This window comes from Pelodiscus sinensis, chromosome 5 (assembly GCF_049634645.1).
Source record: "Pelodiscus sinensis isolate JC-2024 chromosome 5, ASM4963464v1, whole genome shotgun sequence".
Lineage (NCBI taxonomy): Eukaryota > Metazoa > Chordata > Testudines > Trionychidae > Pelodiscus > Pelodiscus sinensis.
Window position 1 is genome coordinate 4,220,120 of NC_134715.1, and position 26,770 is coordinate 4,246,889.

Genomic DNA, 26,770 nt, shown 5'->3' on the forward strand with positions numbered 1-26,770 from the left:
GTGCCCTCTGAGTTTGATTTAGCGAGTCTAGTTAAGACTCACTAAATCAAACTCCAGAAGATAGATCGTGGCAGTGTCAATCTTCCTTTTAGTGAAGATGTGGCCTACGTTCATGCCAAAGTATCCCACCTATAGATTTTACTAAAAGTCAGAAAGTTAAACAAGGACTGAATTTGCCCATTATCATTAGTTTTTTATTACTTTCTCTAGAGAATCAGTTGCTAGCCATTGCTAGAGGCAGAGTATTAAACTGCATACTTCACAGATCTAATCCAGTGCGGCAACCCTTATATTCCTACTTTCTCTTTGTGTATAAACTTTCCCACGATTGCTGACCATTTAAGAGAGGCGTGTGTGAAGCCTCTTCTGCCTGCCCAGTTTATTAAGTGATGACACAGCCCACGGCTGGGGACATCAGTTACTGCACATCGGATTCGGTGCAAGAATTGGAATGTCACATGCTTTGTACTCTAGGATCATTGGATGACTCAGACTGCAAGGAGAACCTGACCGGAAAAGAGAGAGCTTCTCTTAAGTCCATCATCTCTTGACCAAGACAGTGCCAGCATAATAGGGTGCTGCCCCAAGTTTAGGGCTCCAGGGCACTACTTCAATATAAATAAATAATCGACACAGAAGGAAAATACATTAAAAAACCCTGATGCACTAAAAATACATTAAAAAAACCCAGAATTCACTGAATCCGCCTCAGGATGACAACCCGCAGCAAGGAGAACACTTCTCAGAACCAAAACTGGGTTTTCCTGTTGTCTGCTCATGAGAGACCCATTATTATATACTGCAGTACCACTCAAAAAGCACCAGGCATTTTACTAGGTCTACACTGGCAGAGTTTTTGCGCTGTCACTTTCGCCGGGGGCAGGGAACAAGCTGGTCTCTGTGCTCACCCACTTCCACAAGCATCAGAGAGTGTGTACATTTGCAGCATTACAGGGCAGCGCTCTCCATTTGGACAATAGGCTTGTGGGAAGGGCTGGTGATCACAGGGCATCCTCCCCACCTGGCCCCGTCTCTAAACACGGGTCGGCTCCAGTAGCTGAGGGGAGCAGGCAGATAAGTGAGCAATTGCCAAGAAAATAGGCAGGGGAGTTTCAAAGTTCCGGAGGTAGGGCTGGAGGTCTATTTTCCTGGTGCCAAAGCAGCAGAGGTGTTGGCTAGAGTGGCCACTGAGGCACTGTGGGATACACTGTAGAAGCTAAAGGCTCTCAAACAGCAAGAATGTGTTTTCACTTTGTGATGGGGTGGACCAGGCCCCAAAGCCCCTTGCCCGAGGCTTGTGGCCTTGTCACACCCCACTCGGGAAACCACAGAGAAGTCCTCCAGGAACGATAGAGTGGCACAAAGGAGGCGACCAATCAGGGCTGAGCAAGCCAGTTAAAAGGAAGGTGTTGGGCCAGAGTGAGGCAGTTCCCCACAGAGTTGGAGGCTCCGACAGAGGTAGGAGAGTTGTTTTGCAAGAGGGCTGCCACTGCTGGGAGTGCAGGCACTCGGCCAAAGGGAGCCTCTCGTGTGAGGTGAGGGACAACCACCATTATACACTTGCACATCACTGCAAGAGCATGATGGGTAATAGCTATACCCCAGTCATGGAGGTGGTTTAATTTTTGCCGTGAAACTTCTGAGTATCCCGCAAAAAGTCACTGGCAGATGTAGCTGTGCCTACAGTTTTTGCGCATCAAAGGGCCTTTTTCCACTTTACGTGGAGAGTGTAGTAGACATGCCCATGGAAAAGGCAAGGCCCCCAACCCAATCTAGACCGGGGTGGTTTGGTTAGCATCACCCTCAGGGTTGTCGTTATTTTTATCAGGCGATTCTCTTACCACAAGTGTCACATTCATTTCCCCAAGAAGTTCCCTCTTCCTTCCTCACCCCCCACTTCCATACTGAAATTATGGTCAGTTCTTGCAGGCACACCCAAGGAAGCCAACAGCCTCCACGGGCCCCTAGGCGAGGTGTGTGTGGGGGGCCTGGCTCCATGTTTCCAGAAGGGGCGGGGCTTTAAGAGAAAGGGGCGGGGCTGGGGGCAGCCATTCCTCAGTGCCGCCTAGACTGTGGCGCACCCCAGTGGCGATTTAGAGGGTCCAGGGCTCCAGCCGACGCAGTAGCCGTCACAGCGGCCAGGAGCCCTGTGCCCCTTTGAATTGCTGGCATCTAGAGAAACTGCCCCCTTTGTCCCTCCCCGCCGGCACGCCTGGACCCCACCTCTCCAGTCATTGGGATCAGTACAATCAGTTCCTCCTCCCTTCCCTGGAAACGTACATGAACAGCTCTGGGCAGAACCCGGGAGACAAGCGATGTGCCACCTGTCTTGGCACATCGCTCACGTGCCATGAGTCAGCACGTGCCGCAGAGAGGCATGACGAACGGCTGCTCTGCCCCACACAACGTGCTAGAACAGGGCGCTGGGGCAGGGCGAACGCTCCGTTCTCTCTCGGCCTGGCTTGCCTGGCTGTACGTTGACATACCTCAGCCTGATCACACGCGACCCGATGTATTTTTTTCTTAACACAGAACTCTGAAACGCCTTGTCTATCTGTGGAAAGAAAGGAAAAACACATGACAAATAAGAGTAAAGGGAGTCAGAGAGAGAGAGAGTGTGTGTGTGTGTGTGTGTGTGTGTGTGTGTGTTATAATGGTGCCCCACCACAGAGCCGCTGCCTCCTCAGATAATAATTCACAGATTAGAAAGGCAGAAGCAAGCATCCCCATCATGCCCTGGGCTCCATGTCCCCCCTCTGGCAGTGGGGGCAGGGAGCCTGGAGTAAATCAGACCCACGTTGGAGAGTTTTTATTCCTCGCTCGGGTTTTACTTGCCAGTGTTTACCCAGCGGGAGGCCCAAGCAGTGCTCTTCAGACAGACACACAAACTCAGATCGCAACAAGGGACACCACTTTTCCCTGGCTCTCCTCTAGGATTGGTCCCGGAACACTGGCCTCTGGCGCCAGTCGATATTCCACTGTTCCCTCCCGGGAGGTGAGTCTCCTTCCCCATCAGGAGAAGCTGTTTCTCCCTGCTACAGATTCTCTCTCCCCTCTCCTCCTTCTCTCTCACCCGAAGACAAGTGTTTTCCAGGTTACCGGCAGCCCTTAATTGGATTCAGGTTGATCTGAGGTAACCATCGCCTCACCTTCCACCACACCCACAGCCAAGTGCCTGCCCTAAAAGTATAGCCTCCCCAGCTCCCTCTGAAATCAGTAGCCAAACTCCCACTGATTTCAGCCATACACCCTCCCCACACACAGCGCCCCCGCCTTCCACACCAACCTGCCGCCCCTTCATTTGTACTGACCAAAACTATTTGCATCTGGGGGTTATTTACATGCCAGGAAGCAATCCCACAAAACATCAAGCCTGAGGCAGGCTAGAGCGTTGCCTGTGCTCCGCCAGCATCCTTTTGAGGTGAAAACAGCACGTTTGGAGGAAAAGGTGAAAAACACTTCCGGGCAGGTTTTTTTAGTGCTCAGGGGTAGGGAATGTTAGCAGCCAGTCCATGGGAGACTGAAGAGTACATGGTGGGCCGGCGAAGCATCAAAGGTGTGTGCTAACACGCACTTTATCATAAAGCCCCGCAGTTCATCCCCTTGTTGTCACCACAGTTTTGGTGGAGGAGGGATTTGTGTAGAGAACAAGGTGCTGCATTTCCTGCAATTCTACAGTCAGGGTCCCCCCCTACCCATAACCCCCCCCCCCCCCCCCACAGAGCCTTCTAAGTTGTGCCCTCTAAACTAAACTTTCACTTGGGCTTAATTATGTTTCTTGCCCTTATGGTTGGGAAAAGCGTCTTATCAGAAATGTGTAGGTGAGCCAGCTGTGCGGAGTGTCATGGCAGATCCTGTGTTTCATAAGCCCCGTAGGTCAGGGCTGCTCTTACTAAGTGTTTGTACAGAGCCCTGCACCGTGGAGCATCAGTCTTGGGTGGACTCACCTGGTGCCTACGCAATACCAATTATACAGTGACAACGGCACTGGAGTAGCTGGATCCTGTTCAGTGTTGCTGGGGGAGGGAGCTAGGAATTTAATCCCACCATAAAATTTCAAATCGCCTTTTCTCCTGCCAGCGAGGAAAAGAGAGAAGAAAACATCCCCTCTCTGTTGCCTCAATCTCCTCCAGGCTGTCCAAATCCCAAATTACCCCCACTCCTTCTGAACAACGTTCCCTTTAATCTTTTCCATCCATGTGTGGATTTTTTTCCCCACCCATGTGCAGAATAAATTGTATTACATGCACCGCAGCATGTGTGGGAGTGTACCACACGTAGAAACAAAACCCAGATGTGAGCGTTCTGTTAATCAGCGGGGCGGCACTGGACTCTCTCCAGATGGAGGCACAAGTGCTCAGCTTACAGGGAACACTGCTTCCAAGTACCTCCAATGCCACAACTCTCTCCTGTTTAGCCATCCAAACCTCTAGATTCCCACCTAGATCTCTTCGACAATGAAGTTCTGCACAGGTACCAGCAAAAACTGAAAACCTGGGGTCAATATCAGGGCCTTCCTTACCCATGTGCAGAACACGGATCTGCGTCGGGCACCTGAAAAATTTGGGGCACAACTAAGTCTTAATGTCCATCCATCTCTTCCTATCCTGGTTCTGTGGCTCTGCTTCTTTGCTCCTTAATTTAGAAATGAAAAAGCCCGCCAGATCTATTCGCAGAACATTGAACCTGTGAAAGAGCCATTATAATGAAGCCATTGAACAGGTATTTGCCAGCCCGAGGGATATGTTGCCAGTTTCTGAATGTACCGTGTCAGTCTACAGTAGTTTAAAATTTGATTTAAAAACATTGCATTACTGTGTTGCTGAAAATTATAAAATCACAGCTTTGAAGATGGTCTCCCCCAGTTTAATAGTACTAAGTATGGCCCTGGTCAGCATAGAATATATCAAATGGGATACAATAAATGGCACAGGGAAAATGGCAAGGATTGTGTTCCTTGCTTTCAGGTCAGATTCCATAACCCCCTCCGTCCTAAATCAGTTGGATGTCGATGCAGAAGTCAGTATCGATGTCGTGCAAAGACACCTGGGAACCCGGCTGCAGAAGTTAGATCCAGAGCTTTAGCTGAAGACAGAGAAGCGGGGCATGCTTGCTGAGCACTGGGTGCAAAGACTTTACACACATCCCCACTTGCCTCAGGGTAGCATGTCGAGAGCTACAGCGCTATAGATATTTTCTCCCCGCTTTTGTGCACCTCTTTACAAGCCATCAACTCCCCAGTGTCAGAATAATTGCTCATCATACTGAGAAAGTCTCATTAGCCTTTCAGAGCACTTCTACAGGTTGATACAGCCAGGCATGGAGCCTCCTTATTATCCTTCCTTTTCTTGCATCTATTTCTAATAGCCAGACCGTCTCCGTTGACTTTGAGTAGTTTGGACTCAGAACATGCTCAGCTTTGTCCTTCCCACGTCCCATGCACACCCCCTTCCCACGTCTCAGCGCTCTCCGGAAACATGGATCAGGAAATCCACGTCTTGCCAATATAGACAAAGTTCACGAGAGGGGATGAATCATTGTTTTGCATCATACAGAAGAATCAAACTAACCTGAAAATGAGTCAACCCTAAAGACTTTGTTTTCTGTATAAAAGAGGTCAGGCGATGCAACTGGACATACCAACAGTCTTCTCGCTCCTTTCCCAGGTATGAAAATTCTGAATATTTCAACCTTGAGCACTCGGTGTAAGCATGGGAGGCCAGTGCTGGGTTTCTGTCTCTCTTTTGTGTAATTCCACAGTTGACTGTGAGAGAGCATTTTACCCACACATAGAATCCTAGAACACTAGAACTGGAAGAGACCTCGAGAGGTCATTGAATCCAGTCCCCTGCCCTCATGGCAGGACCCAGTACCATCTAGATGGTTATCACTAATTTTCCTCCTCTAAGAATTACATCCAAGACATCAGTCCTAGCTCTGCCTTCTAATAACTCTGTTAATGCCTAATGGAACATGCTAGCAGTGTTCAAGGAAATCTCTGAGGAAGCAGGATCCACTAGGGTTGTAAGCTAAAAACTTCCCTTTGTGGTATTTGCCAAAACCCACTGAACTATATGGGTGAAATTTTCAAATGATTTAGGAGCACAGGTCCTGTTGATTGCCAAACATTGGCTCCTATATCTCCAGCCAGTCCAACATATTGCATCCACATTTGGGTTTGGAAAGTGCTCTTCTTTTATACTCTATTGGTTCCTTTGGCTCAAGACATCTCATCTGAGACTTTTCTCCTACTCTTGCTATAAAATGTAATGAGTCATTTGGTTCAATCGCTTTCTTTATAGCTTTTACATTGAAAATATTAAAAGCATAGTAATAATTACTAATTGGTATTATTAATTAGACATAATAGCTTGCTGTGTGCTATATAAGGAAGATTTTCTTCACGCAGCACACAGTCAACCTGAGGAACTCCTTGCCAGAGGATGTTGAGAAGTCCAGGACTTTAACAAGGTTCAAAAAAGAACTAGATAAATGAATGGAGGTTAAGTCCATCAATACTTATTAGCCAGGATGGACAGGGATGGTGTCTCTAGCCTCTGTTTGTCAGGAGCTGGAAATGGGTGACAGGAGAGGGATCACTTGATGATTTCCTATTCTGTCCCATCCCCCCCCTTTGGGGTATCTGACATTGGCCACTGTCACCAGACAGGATACTGGGCTAGATGGACCTTTGGTCTGACCCAGGATGTCCGTTCTTATGTTGTTATACAAGAGAATATAACCATACAAATAAACGAAAGCCAGTTTAAGAGGATGGCATGTTACGAACACACAAAAACAAATGGATCCAATGTAAAAGAGGGAGAGAAAGGGATCGGGAGAGGAGGGAATAGAGGCTTCCGTAGTCAGAAGAATATGGGTTGATGTTGTGACCTCACCTCGGGACGCAGAGACTTTCAGTGTAGCTGTGTATCACCGGTGAACTGATGACAAGCAACCTTCAGTTTAGAAACGATCCAAGGATCTGTCCATATTGCAGTGGGCACATTTTTTCCCAGCTGCTGTCTAGACATGACCCAAGAGGGCTCATGCCTAGAGAAACCTGTCCTTGAGGGACCTCATATTTTAAACATCTCACTGATGACACCTGGTTGGCCTACCCTACTGATCGGCTTCCCTACCAGAGAGCAGCTCCAGACAGCTCAGCCATGTCTCTTATTTGCCAAGGCATCGTGCCATGGGCGATGTATCAAGAGATACAGCCCAGAACTGATCACTGGGGAGTCTGACAAGCCAGGACCCCACTCCAAAGCAACGTCTTATACCAAGATTGAGTTGGTGAGCTTCTCAATCACCTTCTCTTTGAGACAATGGAGGCTGGGTGGCAAAGGGAATGCATTTCACCATTAATTGATGGATCCTTGAGGGCGTGGGGACCTCTGATTGTTTCCTGGAAGTAGGGACACTCCCTTTCTTAATTGAGACACTGGTAGTGCTAGCCAGTAATGACTCCACCGCAACACCCTGTGCCTTAAGCAAACAAAATGGAGGGTGACAACAACAATTTGTGGCCTTTAGTCATCCAGGAAGGTAGACACAGCCTCAGCAGAACCCAAGCACACACAACCATGGCGGGATGGTCCATCGGGGCTTGCATGTCTCCTAATTGAAAGGGCAAGGAGGAGTATTTCTGACCCAGTCTGGGTACAGAGCAGATCACAAACATTTCAGAAACCAAACAGAAGGGCTTCCCAAAGAAATGAGACAGGCAGGCATAATCAGCCTTGTACACTGCCATAAAGAGCTTGGCGGCATGGTTCCTTGACGTGTCAGCTGTTGAGAACAACTAACTAATCACATATGTTGGTTCCTGAAGAGTCTGATCTCTCCGCACAGAGGGAATTTTACCTCAGGATTTAAACCACCAGGGTGTTTATCTCTACTGCAACTGGTCTGACAAACACCAGGCTTCTGCTTTACTCCACACTTCCTTCCTCCACACTTAGATTTCCTTCCTTTGTAAGTTATTTCACTTCAGACCCCTGTGGACTCTCGTAGGCTCTTCCCCCGAAAGGAGAGAGACGGGGCAGAGAAGGTAATATTTTTATTGGAGCAACATCTGTCGGTGAGAGAGACAAGCTTTAGAGCCACAGAGAGCTTGTCTTCAGCTCTGACTGCCTTTCCCAGACTCGGGGAAGAGTGCAGCTTGAAAGCTGGTCTCTCTCACCAACTGAGCCTGGTCTACTAAAAGACATGACCTCTCTAGCCTCCTCCCTCCAATATCCTGGGACTGACACAGCCACAATTACCCTGTTCCCAATATGTAATTCCCACCTCTGAGTTTAGCCCCCCTCTTTCTCCTCTTCATCACCACCCCCACCACTTCAGTTACTAGGTATAGCCCATCACCCTATCCCAAAGGGAAAGCTCATGAAAGCTGATGCTCCAGGAAGAACTCCATAACCTTGCTCTGAGATCTACACCTAAACCAAACACTGGGCATGATAAGGCCCATATCTAGCAAAACACATGTTTCCGTTTCTGCCTGCAAGTGGTTCCACTGATGTCAACAGAACAACTCACATTCTGAAGTGCTTTGCTGGATCCAGATCCTTAAAGTACCTTACAAGACACACTTATCCGCACTAGCTTTTCGATTTACTCTTGGCTCTGGAATTCCAGGCTGTCAAGATTTTTTTTCCTGTCTTCTGCCCTTTAAAACTGTGGTGACTTTAATTCATATGGTTCTAAAATCATGAGTTCCATAAAGCAATGGACTTCTTTTTTGTTTGTTTGTTTTGCTTGGTCTTTGTCGCCATTCAGTTGAATTAGACTTTGCCAAAATAAGGATTGAGTAGCAAAATTAACCACCAGCCATAGATATGGTCCTATATTTGGGACTGTTAATGGCTCCTAATCCATGCAATGTGGAGTGTGCCCAAATTCCAGCATGATGGGTGGTTTATAACTGTCTCTCATCGACAGGACGAGCTGTTTAGTCACTGCATTCACTCAGCTCAAGCGTAAAAGTATAATTAGACAGGCTAAAAAATAATCTGAAGAGCAATTAGCTAAAGATTCTAAAACTAAAACATCAGCAGCAGGAGGCCTGCCAAACAACCAGTGGGACCATTGGATGACTGAGGTGCTAAAAAGGAGCATTCAAGGGAGAAAAGAGCATTACAGAGAAATCGAATGAATTATTTGCATCGATCTTCTCCTCAGGCCCTATGCTACCAGCACTCCACGTTATCTTTGAGACACCACTGACTTCCTGAGGAAACTACCATCCATTCGTGATCTTCCAGAAAACACCATCCTGGCCACTCTGGATGTGGAAACTCTCTACACCAACATGTCACATGAGGATGGACAACGAGCCATCAGGAACTGTATCCCGGACGATGCCACACACCTGGTGGCTGAGCTATGTGACTTTGTCCTCACCCACAACCATTTCAGCTTTGGGGACAAATCATCCCCTGATTGGGATGATTGAGTTGGGGTTGGTCCTGCTTTGGGCAGGGGGCTGGACTCGATGACTCCTGTGGTCTCTTCCAGCTCTAGGATTCTCTGATTCTATGACAATGTTGCTTCTATGTTCAAGTCAGCGGCACGGCTATGGGTACCTGCCTGGCCCCACATTATGCCAACATTTGTATGGCCAACTTAGAACAACGCTTCTTCAGTTCTCGTCCCCAAGTGCCCCTTCTCTGCTTGCTCGACATTGATTAAATCTCCAGCATTGGCACTCTTGGGCAGGAGACCTTGGAAGAATTCCACCGGGATTTCCACCATTTCCACCCCACTGCCAATCTCAGCCTGGACCAGTCCACATAAGAAATCCACTTCCTGGACACTATAGTGCAAACAAATGATGGTCACAGAAACACCTCCCTATACTGGAAACCTACTGACCGCTATTCTTATCTACATGCCTCGAGCTTTGATCCAGAACACATCACACAATCTCTTGTCTATAGCCAAGCCCTAAGAGACAGGTGCATTTGCTCCTGTGCTTCAGACAGAGACTAAGACCTATAGGTTTTCTATCAAGAATTCTTAAAACGACAACACCCACCTGGGGAGGTGAGGAAATAAATTGACAAAGCCAGATAGGAACTCAGAAGTCAGCTACTACAGGACAAACCCAACAAAGAAAGCAACAGAGCGCCATAGGCTGTTACTTGCAGCTCCCAGCTAAAACCTCTCCAGCACATCATCCAGGATCTACAACCTATCCTAGGTGACAATCCCTCACTCTCACAGATCTTGGGAGACAGGCCAGTCCTCGCTCACAAAAAGTTGGCCTCATCTGAAACAAATACCACCAACTTCACACACCACAATGGAAACACTCACCCTGGAACCCATCCCTGCAACAAACCCTGTTGCCAAGTCTGTCCACACATCTACCCTAGGGACACCATCAGAGGACCAACCCACATCAGCCACACCATCAGGGGCTTGTCCACCTGCATATCCACTAACGTGATCTATGCCATCACGTGCCAGCAATGCCCCTCTGCCGCGTCCCTTGGACAAATCAGAATGTTGCTACATAAAAGAATCAATGGACACAAATCAGACATCAAGAATGGCAAGATATAAGAGCCAGCAGGAAAACACGTTGACCTCCCTGGACACACAGTGACAAACTTGAGAGCTGCCATCCTTGAACAAAAAACCTTCAAAAGTAGATGGCAGCCAGCCACTGATGAGCTGGCATTTGTATGCAAATTTGACACCCTCACAATGGGCCTGAATTGGGACTGGGAATGGCACCCTCATTACAATAAGTAATTTTCTACTTTGAATAGTTTCACCTTCTTATCTCTGTTGGAAGTGAGCCACATCCACCCTGATTGAATTAGCCTCATTAATGTCACACTCCCATCTCTGTATGTTCATATAACTCCCCTGCCAACTGAATCTTTCAGTTCATGCATCTGATGAAGTGGGCTGCAGCCTTTTTGTAGGCTTGTGCCCTAATAAATGTGTTAGTCTTTAAAGGTGCCCCAAGACTCCTTGTTGCTTGTTAAGATGGGGGGAGGTATCATCATACAGATTCCACCCATATTCGATGGGGACTGTATCCTCAAAGAAATCTTCCCTCAACTCCCCCACCCCCTACTGGCCTTCAAACAACTCCCTACCTTTTCCAAACTCATCACCACAGATAAGGACTCTCCAACTCAAAGCAGCAACAGAACCTGCCAGAACAACAAACGCAAAAACGTGCAGCCATATCTACACTGCTACAATGATCAACGCCTCCCCAACACACCTTTCAAGACCCATGGATGCCTATAAGTGGTGTATTCGCCCAGTGTACCAAATGCCTCAATAGCAACTCAGTGTGTGAAACCAGACAAGCGGCATTCTCCGGAATGAACGCACAGAGGAAAACGATAGACAACAAAAACACCCTGTCACCTGTGGACGGACACTTTTCACACAGTGATCACTCCAGATCTGATCTCTCAGTCCTCAACCTCAAAGGAAACCTGCACCACACTTGCCAAAAAGGAGCCCGGGCACAAACATTCACTAAAAGTCATGGACTAAACAGAGACTCCAGATTTATGGGCTATTACAATTACCCGTAACCCACTAACTCCTTTTCACTCCCCCAATGACTGCAGATGTATTAATGGGCCATTCCACCTCGAATGATCCCTTGAAATACGTATTAACTACTTATGTGAAACAATCTCTTCCACCTTGTATTTAGCTGTGGTGCTTGAAGAACCTTTTCCAGACCTGGAGAAGAGCTCTGTGTAGCTTGAAAACGTGTCTCTTTCCCCAACAGAAGTTGGCCCTACACAAGATTCCATCTCACCCCCGTGTCACCATTAAATATGTGCCTCTAATCAACCAGCATGGGTGTAAATGAGGATGGAATCTGCCCCATATTATCCTGGTAATCTATTGTGGAAATCCTTTCATGGATCTAGTTCCAAGACCATTCATTTCAAACCCGACTGTTTCCCCTCTGATCTATTTTGTAATACTTTCCCATGAGCAATACAAATTATTTCCCCAGCATGCTCCACAATACTTGTAACACTTCAACATTTTCACAATCATTTTGTGAAATTTTCACAACAGTTTGTGACTTTACAATATTTGGTAGAAAAATAACAAGATTTGATGCTCACACAACATATTATCTGCAAACCTACGTAAGTTGTCCTCCGACATACTCAGGTATTATATTTCAAAAGTGCTATTCCTCGAAGGCAAGCTGTGGAATCTCCAGTATTGGAGATATTTAAGGGCAGATTAGATTACTTCTGTCAGGGATGGTCTAGATCGTGGCGTCCAACATGCTAGCCACACGTGGTTATTTAGCCAGTAGAGTGTGGCTTGTTGGCCCACAAAATTATTTACGTTTTCAGAATAATGTGGCTAGTCCACTATAACAAGAGGCTACTGGGTCAGAACTGGTAGGACAATATGGCTCTAGAAGGTATTTGGTCCTGCTGTGAGGGCAGGGACTGGACTTGGCCTCTCAAGATCCCTTCCAATTCTAGTGTTCTATGATTCAACAATTGCTTCCTTGTTTCCTCCACCTTCCTGCATCACCCCTGGACTAAATTTGCCAGTTTTTCCTGTCTGTTGTTGGACACTGATTGGAGCACCATGCTCATCAGCTTGCTAGCACAATTTCTGACCTTCTCACGGGCCTTCAAAGAGATAAAGAAGCAGGGAGGATGATTCATTCCAGGGAAGGTATTGGAGTAACTCTCCTCTGTGGGTCAAAACCATTCTCCTAATGCTCTAAACACAACTCGTTTCTGAGCCGGTCTGAATACGGATGACAGAGATCAATGAGGAGGTCCTGCTTTGATGCCCTCCTGAGGTCTTCTTCCAACCCTAAACGTCTATGATTCTATTCCGATAAGGATCAGAGCAGGGAGAGATTGCAAGGAGTTGTACATATCTCGTTGTGAGGGATGATTCACCTTTGCTTACCGTGTTTATCACTATGAAGAGTCTGCATTTACTTACAATGACTAATTGTTTCACAACAGCTGCCCAAACTAAACATCCCTGCGGTTAACAACCATGGGGAAGCTTATGTCTGGGGGCAGATTGTAAAGGATTCGAATAAATCCAGATGGATTAGGAAGTGGGAGCCATAACAACAAAGGGAATGGAAGTTAGGTTTCACAAATAGGTGAAACCCCTTTGGATGAAAATGCCAGCGAGCTGAGAAACCTGCCAATTAATAAGAATGCTGTACATGGTCCAGAGAGGATTGGGCTGAATGTGTTGTTGTCTCCAGAATAAATGTAATACATTTTTCTCCTAGAATTGCTGCAGAATATAGGAACTTCTCCAAGTACCACAAACAGCTTTGATCTTTCCCATAACATAAGAACTAGGGGTCACCAAATGAAATTAATAGGTAGGGGGTTTAAAACAAACAAACAAAAGAAAGTTTTGCTTCCTGCAATGCACAGTTAGCCTGTGGAACTCCTTGCCACAGGATGTTGTGAAGACCAGGACTTTAACAGGGTTCAAAAAAGAACTAGATAAATTAATGGAGGTTTGGTCCAGCAATACTCATGAGCCAGGACAGGAGAGGGATCACTTGATGATTATCTGTTCTGTTCACTCCCTCTGGGACATCTGACATTGGCCACTATCAAAAGACAGGACACTGAGCTAGATGGACCTTTGGTCTGACCCAGTCTGGCCGTTCTTATGTTCAGTTTTGTCAACTGGAGTTTTGCCATTGGTTTCTTTCGGGGGGCAGGATTAGATCCAGGAAGAGTCTCTCATTAGTCATCTGTACACTGAGTTGTTTTCTACATTGCCAAGGGCAATTTGAAGAAGGTAGTCTGATTCCATTCCATTCCTCCTTTTTGGGTAGAACAGCTGAAGTTAAAAAGAAGGAGAAGGAAGAGGGCCGGGGTGTTTTCTTGGGTAGGAGCTGGAAAGCAGAGAGGTGGCTGTTTTACAGCAGGTAATGTTTCTGTGGGAATGGATAAGGCTGCATCATGGAGCAAGTCGGGTCGAAAGGAGATAGGGAGCTCAAGCTACCTGTGGAGAAATTAAGAGAGGAGGCAAGGACAGTTCTGGAGAGCAGATGGGAGGAGTGGCTTATGGAAAACCAGCACACGGTGTCATTACTAGAGCAGCACAAATACTGTTTCTCCAACAGTATATCTAACAATGAATGCGTTGCGCAGCAAATACAATTCGGCTAAAGAAATAAACATTCTTGCCCTTTTTGGAGGACTTTCCCCCTCCACCCAATTCTCTGATTCTCACACATTTGAAAGCCCCATATTTGTAGGTGTTCTCAGTAGCATCTGAAGCCCCAACTAAATGCAGGGCCCTCCTGGGCCAGGTGCTGTCCAGCATCAGAGACAGCCCGTACACTTGTAATTTCAGGTGCAAGACAGATGGGACGGAAGGGGAAAGAGAGGCACGGAGGAGAGCAGTGACTCAGCTAAGGTCACAGCAGGATCCCAAGCCAGCGCTGTCTCCCCTACAGCAAGATGCTTTCCAGGGTTTACGTGTTATCATGACGAAGGTGCTCAGCCCTCGGGTAAATGCCTGAGCGGTCTGAGGCGAGCGGGAGGTGCCGACTGCCCGGTGAGGGAACGCGAAGGCAAGGCCACGAAAGAAGTGAGACCCCAGCATCGTGGCGTGAGGAGTGAAAGGCACAAGCACAGCTGCTTGCTTATTGCCTCTGTCGTCATCACCTGCAGGGAAGTGCTATTTCCTTTCTGATTTTCTCTTCAAGGTGCGCCATTTCCATAGCTGGGGGCAGGCCTGCCAATGGGGGGGGCGGGACAAAGGGGGAAACTGCCCCGGGCCCAGGGATTCAAAAGGGCCCAGGCAGTGGTGCAGGAACATTTTTAAAAGCGGGGATGCTGGGCCCCCAGTTCCTGTGCCTATGGGCCCGGGGCTTCCAGCCACGGCTACTGCAACAAAGGCTGGAGCCCTGGGCTCTTTAAATCACCGCCGGAGCCCCAGGGGGTAAGTGCCAGTCGGCGCTGAGGGCTGATGGAGCAGGGGGAGGGAGGGCGGCAAATTCCAAGCGGTGCTGAGGGCTGGCAGAGGGGAGGGGGCGGCAAGCACCAGGTGGCACTGAGGCCCCTTCTGGAAGATGCCCCCTCACCTTGCCCAAGGGCACAACAAGTCTGTCAGCTCTCCCCCGCCCAGATGAGGGAAGGCCAGCTCGGGAGGCCTACCCTGTGCCGGCATATTCACCGTCTTGCTGACCCCCGCAGAGGACTTGCTGAATTGCTAAAGGGAGAGGGACGGGGTCTCAAGTGCATTCTGGTTGCTACGAGGCTCGGTCACAGCAACCAGCCCCAAAGAGCTCATCCGGACAGACAGGAGAGAGGAGGAGGAGGGGAAGCGGCCCAGCAGGTCTCTGGGCGAAGCCAAGTCTACCTGCCCAATCTGTCGAGGTTCCGAGTCTGTGCCAGCTCCCCCACAACTAGCTCGGGCATGCTTTCGGCTCCGGAGGTCCCCCAGGTAGCTCCAATACGCTGGCCAAGATGGAGCCTGACAGGGAGAAGCAACCCCGGACGCAGGCCGTGGGGAAACATGGGGCGTGCGTGACAGAACAGCGAATCGGTCTGACTTCAAAATCACCCCGTGAGCTCAGTGACCAGCTTGCGAAGAGAGAAATCCCCACATACCAGCCTCTCGACCCTTCTGCTCTGCTCTCTAAACGCGCCTGAGGATTTCCGGGCCAGGTCGTCGCTGTACCGGACATCGGTGACTTTAAAGTTGCCGTTGTAGTAGAACGGCCTCTGGTCTGAAAGGAAAGAAAAGGAAAGGGGGAATACTCGCATTACAGCCTGTCCAGGGCTGGGCTGGGCCGGGCCAGGCCGCCCTGGGATCTCCATAGTGAAGAAGAGCTCCCGGGCCATCCCTACACATATGCAAAACACACAGACGTGGGGGGAACCATGACATTTGGGGCACCACATTGCCCCAGATGTCATGGTGCTCTACCCAGCTGTATGCTGCTTATGGGCTCCGGCAGCCCCCCACCCCCACTCTCCCCCGTCCCCAGGCTCCAGCAACACCCGTCCTCATCTCCCAGCTGCTCCCCTCAGCTCAGCATCCGTCTGGCAGCCTCCGGCCCCCTCTCAGGGCCCAGCCCCCACTCACTGGCTCGTGGAGCTGGAGGACTCAGGGGGCAAATGCCGAGTGTGTGTGGCCAGAGAGTGCCACTGCATGGCTGCCTGCTGCTCCTCCAGCCTGCACCTGCCTCCTGGCCCTGCTCCAGCGCTGCCATCTCTCCCATGGTGGTAAATGACGTCTGGTCCGGGACAGCTGGCAACACCTTTCTCCCACAGCTCCGGCCTGACAAACCCCTCCCCACCTGTGTGGGGTGGCCTAGGGCATCAGCACCAGTAGGGACAGCCTGGAAGCGCTCCCTCTCCCAACGAGACAGGGCACAAGGGATGTTGGGGAGAGTAAGGGAACAACAGAGCAGATACTTGCTCAGAAACCTCCACTGGTCACTTGGCAAAGCAACGCCACACGGCAGCAATATGCAGGCGTCGGGGGGGGGGGGGGGCTTAGAGGAAGAAGATTACAAGATGGCAGCCTTACAAGAAAGATACAACAGCCACCGCAAGTCTTGCTACCCCAGGCAGCCCTGAGTGGAGATCCGCCCAAATGCAGAAGAGGGGAAGGAAGCAGGAGATGTAGAAGTTCGTGCTAATTCGCCCAGATGAGTTTTTAATTCTGCGGATGGAAACACTGGCTCCTGGTGACAGGCAAAGCACGCGGCCCTGAGGGAGATGCACTGTACCGCGTGCCCAGTCAGTGAAACACACACCATACTCACCATAGGCCAAAAAATACACCAGGAGGCCAATAGCAATCGCCAACCCCAGTGCTCCGGCCACAGCAATTCCAGTGCTCTTCCAGGGTGTGAAAAATCTCTTTTTGGTGGCCGACTGGTGAACTCTGAAAAGCAAAGGGAGAACAACATCCCCTGCCTATTAGTAAACGTTCTGGTCATCCCAATCTGCAATTCCCCTCCCCCCATCCCAAACAAAATGCTTCAGAGCAGGACTGCTACCCCAAACAGTCCAAAAGCCTGAGTCGGGCCAGAGTTGGTGGCGGGTCAGCAGTGGGTGCAAGAAAACCAAGTGCAAAACCCCACACCTCTACTTCCCATGCATATGCCTTTAGGGTTTGCCTGGGTCACATTTTCAAACTACAGTTCACGGTCAAGACTGCTAGAAACCAACTGCCTCCTTTAAATGGAAGCCAAGGGGTTCTCATTACTCCAGGAGCCAGGCGTCTTGCAAAAGACACCAAATACCATGGGACAAGCTCTAAAATTGGGCAAACATAATCCCTATCTTTAAACAGGGCAACAAAGAGGACCCACGAAATTACAAACCTATCCACTGAAATTCAACATTGGAAAGACACTGGAACAGGTTTTTAAACCATTGGTTTGTAAGCACTTAGACGATGATAGGGTTATGGGACTAGAAATTGTCAAGAAAAAATTATGCCAACCTCTTTTCCTTCTTTGACAGGGTTATTGGTCTGGTGAATAGCGGGAAAGGATCAAACACATTAGCTTGGACTTTAGTAAAGCTTTTGATACATGCTCATAATCAGGGCTTGACAAATCTACTCGCCAGCCCCTCACTGCTCATGCGCAAGACCCGCCTTGCACATGTACACGCCGCCGATGAACGGGGCGACCGGCTGAAATCTACTCGCCACAGGCGAGTAGATTCAGTGATTTGTTGAGCCTTGCTCATAATAAGCAAACTCATGAAATGTGGCCCAGGTAAAATTATTGCAGGGTGGATGCAAAGCTGGTTGAAAGATAGCACTCCAAGGATATCTCTAGACTACACTGCTCCGTCGACGGAGCCATGTAGATGAGTTTTTTTTTTAATTGTATCCTTTGGTATATATGGTTGTGACTACTTTCTTCCACTATTTGATCTGAGGAAGTGGGTCTGGCCCACGAAAGCTCATCACCTAATAAACCATCTTGTTAGTCTTTAAAGTGCTACATTGTCCTGCATTTTGCTTCAACTACCCCAGACTAACACGGCTACATTTCTATCACTATTCTCGTGTAAGATTGTCAGTGTTCTTGCGGAAATGCTATGCTGCTCCTGTTCAGGCAAAAGCCCTCTTGCGCAAATGCTTTTGCGCAAGAGGGCCAGAGTCAACAATGCGTTATTGTTTTGTGCAAAAAAGCAAAAAGTGCTTTTGCGGAAAAGTGTCCGTGCCAATCTAGATGCTCTTTTCCACAAATGCTTTTAACGGAAAAACTTTTCCGTTAAAAGCATTTGCGGAAAATCATGCCAGTCTAGTTGTAGCCTATGCGCCAATTCACATACAGAGCCTCAGTCCGGGATTTCAGTACGTACTTAACTTGACCCACACAAATCTCACTGAATTTGTGCATGTGCTGCAACGTTTTTGTTAAACTCGCTGTGGCTTATGATAATTCTTTGGCAACACGAAATAAAATCTGTTATTTGTAGTGGAGCTGTCTCCAAATTGGAATCAGCCCCGTTACGGGACTCAACGCCTTCAGATCAAGTATGTACCCTTTGCTGGATCAGGGACCTAGATCTGAACTTTCCCAACATTTAGAAGGAGATGGATTGGATGGGGACCCTGGATCAATTATAGAAAAATGCAGCAGCTGCTAAATTTGAACAGGGAACCCTGAAGCTGGCAGTGTCTGGTTCAGATCCTGCTTGATTTTAAAAAAAAGTGCAAACAAGCCCAACTGTGCATGTAGAAACAAGAGTCAATGCTGATTCAGCCAGCATTGAAATGCACGGCCCTCGTGCAGCTTTCCAGCAAACAAAATCACTGTCTGTAGTTCTCAGAACCACCTACGCCCTGGAGGTTTTGATTTCTATTTCCTGCCCACGTTTGCCGCCACTTATTTCCAGGAGGAACAAAGCAATGACTTCATGATGGGGATGTGGCAGGGGCGGCGGCGCCAATAGCTTATGGCTGTTTTACAGGTTGAACCTCTCTAGCCCAGCCCATGGGTGGTGGGTGAAGGCAGAGCTGGGGGAAGCAAGCCTCCAGCCCCACCCCCAGCCCCGCCCCTTCTGCCCAGGCCCCGCCCCCCACTGGAGCTAAGCTACTCCCCCCAGCAGAACAGGGAAGTGGAGCAGTGCATGGCTCTAGCCTCCCCACCCAGTGCATGAGGGGGGTGGAGGGAAGGTGGGCGCTTGGGGGCAGCAACACTCCACCCCCCAGTTCGTAGGTGTTCTGGGGGCAGCGTGTGGGCAGGGCCAGGCTGGCAGTTTGGGAAGACAATGCCTTCCCCCGCTTAGCATACCCACCACCCATGAATCTGACGCCTTGGGATCTGACAGACGCCAAACCAGAGCGACCACAGGGGAGTCAATGTTGTCTAGCAGCATTCCCAACACTGCCACTGCTTGCTGGGCTCTTAGAAGACATTTTGGGGTGAATTAGAGCTAAAGAACAGCCTAGAACCCGAGAGCCAGAAACAAACTTTATGGGACTGCAGGAAACTTGGCCACACCCATGATAAGTGGGCATCCAGCTCACTAAAATCACGCCGGACTACGGATGTTCCAGACCAGAGAGTGCCGGACTAGAGAGGTTCCACCTGTAGTTGCAAAACTAACACCTAATGAAGGGATCCTGGCAAGAGCGGAGGCTGCAGTGGGTTGCTGAAAAGCAGGTACAGTGGGGTCAAACGTTGTGCTCAGTTACAACCATGCAACCACTCTGAAGTCAGTGACTTACAGTGAACCGCCAGCCAGGTCGGCTTCTGCTCAGGGCACTCTGACATTTCTTTCTTGAGACAGGTCTTCTGAGAGGTCAAGCTAGCATCTGCATTGCTTCCTTGCATTCAGAGATTTCCACTGTAGTTGCAGGCAAGTCTCTTACGTGTTCTGCAAGGGGCAAGCTTCCTTTCCAATCAGGAGGCAGCCACGTGCTTTACTCAGGCCTGGTTTATGCTGGTTTTGTACTGGCAAAACTATTTGGGTTAGGGGTGTGATTTTTTTCCTCTCATACCAAAATAGTTAGATTGTTACAACCTCTACTATGGACGTAGTTTTATCCACATACAGAGTCCCTTATACCCGGTTCTAGAAGATTTACCCAGCATTGATTGGGGCCTTAACTCAATTTAAAAAAAAATGGGGGTTGGGGATGCGGGTTCAGGATGCGGCTGCCCCCGGGAGAGAGGATAACCCAGCCCTCTCTCACTGCAGCAGCTTGGGGCCAGGCGAGAAGCGTCTCTCCATGGCCGCAGCAGCTCCAGCGGGCACAGCCAGGGGAGGGGAGCATGTCTCCCAGCTGGGGCAGGTCCAGGTCTAGGTTCGTCTGCCCCCTGTGTCCCCAGCCAGAGTGAGGAATGCAGCAAACTGGGCACTTTCCCCTCACTCCCTGACCAAGGGGAACAGCCAGCCATGTTCCCATGGGAACTGGGGGGGAGCTTCAGCCCCCACACCCACCCTAAAGGGTGCCTGGGGGGTGGGAGGCTTGGGGCTAAAACAATCCTGGAGGGGGAAGGCCCATCCCCAGCCAGCCCCTTTCATCTGCTTCGTGATTTTATCTCTTTTCTGTATAGTTTGGTGAGACGCAATCCCATTCCAAGCACATCCCGTTTTCCTGGCACCACCAAACACTGACCCTGCTTTAAGTTATGCTAAGAGGAAGCTGCCTACCAAATTTGGTGGTCCCAGCTCTTAGCGTTGAGGAGGAGTTCTTGAACAGACAGACATGCTCACAAACTCTCTCAAATATAGAGTAGATTATATTATATACTCCCCTGCCCTTAAAAGAATAAGCTCTGCCAGCATGACTGCATTCACAGTAGGAGGGTTTTACAGCTTTAAATACACGATAAGGTACTATTAAAACATGCTACCGCAGCTTGTATATAGACATGCCCCTGGGATGTAATGTTGTTCCTAGATGCAATAAAACCCCTGTGAGTTCTCAGCCCTTTGGCTTAGAGAAAGCACAACAAATGAAAAACGACCAGGATATTTCCTATCTGGTTTCATGCTCCAAGACACAGCTCCCTGGCACGGCTCACCCTCACTTTGCATTCCCATCATCACTTACACACTCCAGCTCGCCCCGGGTGCAAGGCTGCACCGGAGACATGTTTCCGCACTGAAAGGCACCGCAACGTAGCTGAATATTCACATAGGCTAGTCGGGATAAAAAGTCGAGAAGGGCGCTGCTATGGCCAGGAGAGGCATCGGTTGAACTAGCTCTTTTCCTTTGTATAGGTCTGCACTGACAATGCAGTATTTGGTACAATCTTTTTTTTTTTTTTTAAAGATTCAACAAGGGGACAATGTCTTACTAAATTCGAGCCCCCAGCTTGCAATGCAAGATCTGAGCCTTTATTCCTTAGCTCCATAAACTACTCCAAGCAGATAGCACTTTCTTTGTCAATTTCAGCGGGGTCTCTTGTGGAGTACGGTGCCTCGCAGGGTATCACAGTCTGTCCCTGAGCAACTGCAGAATCACACAGGCAAAAAGACAGGATTCAGTCCACAGAAGCTTTACCCTTAACAAACGAACAAAAAAAAGCACCTTAATTTGTTCAGTTTGAGGGCAGGAGAGGCCAGCTAAGTTAGGGGAAATATAAGGGACCAGCCTCAGCCATCATGGAAGCCAAAGCTTTAAGGTGCCTTTATAGATTCTTCACACAATGCAGTCAACCTGTGGAACTCCTTGCCAGAGGTTTTGTGAATACCAGGACTTTAATAGGGCTCAAAAAAGAGCTAGATACATTCATAGAGGATAGCTTTTAGACAGGATGGGCATGGATGGTGTCCCTAGCTTCTGTTTGTCAGAGGCTGGGAATGGGTGACAGAGGTGGGATCGCTTGCTGATTCTGTTAATTCCCTCTGGAGCACCTGGTGTTGGCCACTGTTGGCAGACAGGACACTGGGCTAGATGGGCCTTTGGTCTGACCCAGTCTGGCCGTTCTGACGTTTTTAAGATTTAGGCCAGTCTGGCTGCGAATTTCCACTCGAATTTGCTTTTCCAGCCCATGATCCAACTCTCCCATTAAACCCCAGGTTCCCCTCTCATCCAGTCTGCACCCCTCCCCCCTAACCGCAACCTTCCATATCCAGACTAGTGCCTCTCAACCTTTCCAGACTACTGCACCCCTTTCAGGACCCCAATTTGCCTTGTGTACCCCCACGTTTCACCTCACTTACCAACTACTTACTGGCTTGCAAAATCAGACCTAAAACCACAAGTGTCACGCTAACACTGACCAATGGGGCTTCCTTTCTTAATGTTTAAAATAACTCGGTTGGAACATAACTATTGTACTTACATTTCTGCACATAGGACATACAGAGCAGTAGAAACAAGTCGTCGTCCGTAGGAACGTTTAGCGTGCAGGGACTTCCGTGGTGTTTGTGTAATCTGTTGTAAAGTGAGGCAGCTAGCGAGGTGAGGTGAGGTACTCCCTGGAGAGGTTCTCTGCGCATCCCCAGGGATGTGTGTGCCCCTGACTAAGAGCTTTGACCCCGGCCATCCCGTCATCTTGTGCGCTTTCATCCCGTGACCCTCCAGTTAGATTCCCTCCTCCTGCTGCCCCAGCAGCGAATCCCTTGTCCTCTAGGGGGCTCTACAGTTCAGAATGGTCTATCGTGAGTCGAGTGACCGGATATCTCGATTTTATAGGCGCTCTCCCGATATTCAGGCCTTTGTCTGAGATAGGTGCTATTTACCGCCCCCCGCCCCAACCAGGCCTGCCAACAGGGGGCAATTGCCCTGATGCTTGGAGGTTCAAAGGGGCCCAGAGCTCCTGGCTACCGCAGCCCACTGCTACCGCAACAGTAGTTGGAGCCCCGTTGAATTGCCCCCGGAATGCCGCTCTGTGCAGCTCTGAGGGATGGGAGGCGGATGCTGGAGTCTGGGCGGGGCTAAGGGCTGACTGCCTGAGACCCCACCCCTTCTCATAGCCACGCCCCTTCCTTCCAAGGCCACGCCCCTGCAGGGGTGCAGAGCCTCCCCCACACACACCTTGCCCCCATCCCCCAACTCCTTGCCCTGATTTCTCGCACTGAGCAGGATTCTGCCTAAGCGTCCTTGCGGGACGAGAGGGAGAGAGGTGAAGCTACTGGGTTTTAGACCTGGGGAAGAGAAGGGATGACGGAGGGGGGGGCCTCATTCCAGGTCCTTCCGACACACATTAATACAGCCTCTCCCCGACTTATGAACCGGTTATGGACCAAGCAATTGGTCCGTAACTTGGTTTGTTGGTAAGTCGGACCCCATAGCGTTACATGTGACGGTGCTGTTCGTATGCACAGATCGCGTTCGTAACTTGGGGTCCACCATTTACGACAGCTTCGGTCGTAACTGCCAATGGTCGTAAGTCGACCGTTCACAACTCGTGGACCGGCTGTTAAACAACATTCCTCCCGCCCAACCAGCATCCCTGGCTCCAAGTTAGTCTCCAAAGGGTTAAATACGTCACCCACCTTTGCAGGTCCCATGGCAGGCCCCAGGAGGTCTCATAGTATCCTTGGGTCCCAGTCACAGCTCGCCTGACGTCTCGAAAGCCTTGCGAAGGCTGCTGGTACGTGTGATCCCCATACTGCCGGGCCTCGCAGAAACGACAGCACGTGGCACGTGGCTCCGTCATCGAGCGGCTGGCGGTGCCACACTCAGCAGCATGTGGGCTTACTGCACACGGCGGGAACCGGCACGCGACTCACGCCCCAGGCAGATGTGAGCATGGAGGCAACGAGGAGACGCCGACCTGCCGATCAGCCCCCGGCTGTGCGCGACATGGACAGGCGCGCAGGGGAGACGGGATCTCCACCAGCCGGGAGTCGTCACAGGAAGCTCTCTCGCTTGCCCTTTGGTGTTACTCCTGTTCGGGTAAGGTGGCAGCTCCTAAATGCTCGCACCTTGGTGTGAACTCCAGGTCCTGTCTCCGCCCTTAAGCCTGCATCGTTGGCTCTTCTCCACCACCCCTCCTACCTGACGGCAAGAGAGAACAATGAACAAATCCATAATTGGCTTCCATCCGTTGCGCTCTCCTCAGCTGCTCACTCCTCCCCAGCCTCAGCTTGCATCAGGGATCCCAACCAGATATGCATTTGGCCTTGTAATGATATGGTAGGCACCCTGTGATTAGCATCATCCCTGCCTTTGGGGCTGCGTAGCTCAGGGCGGTAGCCCTCACGTGTGATGTGGGGCAACCGAAAGGGTGTACAAGAAAGTTCTCTCTTCCCTGGAAAAGGGCATGTCCATCCCTCTGCCTTGTGAAGGCACCTTTGAGTCTGAGGGAGGCAGATAGAAGCTGACAGCTGAGGTTGAAAGCTGGTCCCTGATTTTTACTGAAGATCATGTTGTTTGCATGCCCCCAAGCCGGACTTTTGGGGTCTTTGGAAATCACAGTGGCAGACCCCTCTGGTTTTAGCTCCATTCGCAGCCAGGTGGGGGCGTCACTGATATCATGACGCCTGCTTTATGCTCCCCGCCAGCCCAACCCGCTCACTCCTGGGCTGACATCTAGTGTGACGCGTCCTCCGCACACGTAGGGGCAGCATACTCCAATGGACGAAGGGTGAGATTTTCAAAAAACACTTCTATCCTCAGAGTTGGCTTTCAGAAGGATCTGGGTGTCTCGTTCCCATAAATCTTTCTGAAACCCTCACCCCAAATACAGGTTGGTGAGACAGCCTGACACTGACTTTCTCCATGACCTTGGCCAAGTCACTTACCGCAAAGAGGTGTGATAAGGGTCACAAGGCCTGAGAAGCCACTTAGGTCACATGGCATCACGAGAGAAGATGGCTCAGGGTTAACGAGGACCAAATCTGGCTGGGACAGCATTGTGAAACCAGGGAGCTGCAAGGGGAAAGGGGCTGAGGGGAAGGAGTCTACGATTGTCACCTGGCAGCCCTCCGGGAACCAGGAAACAGCCCTGGAAGGAGAAAAATAGAACCATGGAGACAGAAGGCCCTGCTAAGATACAGTTGTTGGGTCTAAACTATCCAAGATGGCAGGCTCCAATGAAGGAGCTTCCAGGACACCCCTTGGCAATTTCTTTCATAGTCCTGCAGCTCTTACCTTCAGAAAGATTTTCCTGAGATTTAATCGAAATCTGCTCTGCTGTAGTTTGAACCTACAGCCACTTGGCCTGGCCCATGTGGCAAGAGAGAACAGCTTTTCTCCATCTGTTGATGGTGGCCTTTCAAGTAGGTGAAGACAACTCTCATACCCCCTCTTAACGTCCTTTTCCAAACTCACCTGCAAGCACTGCTCACACGGCTGCACCCCATCCCTTTGATCATCTTTGGCGCTCACCCTGGGATCCGTCCTAGTTTCTCCACGTCCTTTCTGCGCATTGGTGGCCAAAACTCGACACGCTACTCCAGCCCAGGTCTCACCTTCCACAACTTGCAGGCTTGTGCCTCTGTTAATGCCAGCTAAGCGACTGAGGCACTTTTGCAAATTGGTGGCCTGCAGTCGGAAGAATCCAGATGCACCCACATCAATCCCGTGTCCAGACGCTCGACGTTTATATACCGTTTAGTCCAGTGACGGCCAACCTGCAACCCATCAGGTTTCTATGCGTGGCCCACGAGACATTTTATTCACCATTTCCCACATGCAGGGTTGCCACGTTCCTTCCTCTGGATTCATTCCGCGTAGGTTTTTTCATACCGATATTACTCAAGTAACACGTGCATAAAGCCAAGGCACGGGAAGTGAGGTGGTTGCTGATTGCACAAGACACTGTGAATGCCGGGCGTTCCTTCTTATCCAATCCCAGTGCTGCTACGGTACCATCGGCCCTCCCCCTGCACATTCTACAGACGCAAGCGCAGGGAGCAAAACTGCCCTACCCCGAGAGACCGTCTTGGTTACGACAAACGTGGGCCCCACTGAGACGATGGAGGGCCACTCTTGCAGCCAGCTCACTAGCCTCAGTTGCCTAGCACTGTTTTAATCCTTTAAATGCCCACGTTGCATCAGCGAGGAAAAGGAGCCGGAGATCTCTTTGCTGCCTCCTCCCCTCAGCACTGTGCCAGGAAGTTGGCAGGATGCTGATGCTAGCTCACTCTTAGCCAGTCTTCATCATTCCACAACGAGGAATAATCTCTCTAAACAGCCACCGCCCCTCAATCTGCACAATGGTGCAACCATCATGCCCTCTGTGACAGGGCATGCGTACCCTGCACTGGGGCAAGAGGGCTTAATGCCCTTTGGGTGGAGGAAGTCCCGTTCCCATGATGCTTAGGCGCACCTGGCTTGTGTGTCAGTACTGAACCTTGGGGAAAAAAACACGCTGTACACTTTCTCTTGCTATCCCGGCACTGGGAATCGTTGGGGAGGGGGGAGAGCTGTTTTATTTTTGCTGGATCTAATCCCTGCCAACACTCTGGGTGTGTCTACACCAGCGTTTCCCAATTTTATTTGGACATGGAACCCTTTTAAACTCAAAAGAATTTTGCGGAACCCCTAACAGTCTAATATATGGAGCTGAAAAGGTAGACCACAAATAAGTACGGTTAATAATAAACAAATGCTCAACAAGGTCCTGAGATCAACATTTAGTTTAATTGCACATATTTTTTAAAAATTACGTAATATTAATTATTTTTTTTAAATCATAAAATGTGATGGTAATGGAATTTTCTCATGGAACCCTTATTTTTACTTCGCGGATCCCCGGGGTTCCTTGGAACACCATTTGGGAAACACTGGACTACACAGCAAAGCTATTCCGAAATAACGGACGTTATTCCGAAATAACTATGCGAGCGTCTCCACGGCCATTCTGTTA

General features: G+C 49.6%; 1 protein-coding gene across 3 annotated transcripts in view; it reads right to left on the minus strand.

Moving 5' to 3' along the window:
- The window catches only part of LOC102447681 (transmembrane protease serine 11C), a 43,452-nt gene extending 18,479 nt beyond the window's left edge, over positions 1-24,973 (minus strand). The window contains exons 1-5 of one of the 3 annotated variants that reach the window (XM_025187160.2): positions 24,702-24,973; positions 23,451-23,955; positions 16,793-16,914; positions 15,630-15,748; positions 2,487-2,554 (exon numbers count right to left, since the gene is read on the minus strand). In XM_025187160.2, the coding sequence (XP_025042945.1) occupies positions 2,487-2,554; positions 15,630-15,748; positions 16,793-16,914; positions 23,451-23,614 (473 nt within the window). In that variant the 5' untranslated portion in view covers positions 23,615-23,955; positions 24,702-24,973. Of the gene's footprint in view, positions 1-2,486; positions 2,555-15,629; positions 15,749-16,792; positions 16,915-22,294; positions 22,387-23,450; positions 24,601-24,701 lie in introns of those variants that run through there. The other 2 variants (XM_075929271.1, XM_075929270.1) reach the window with 2 other exon arrangements.
- Between the last annotated feature and the right edge of the window lie 1,797 nt (positions 24,974-26,770).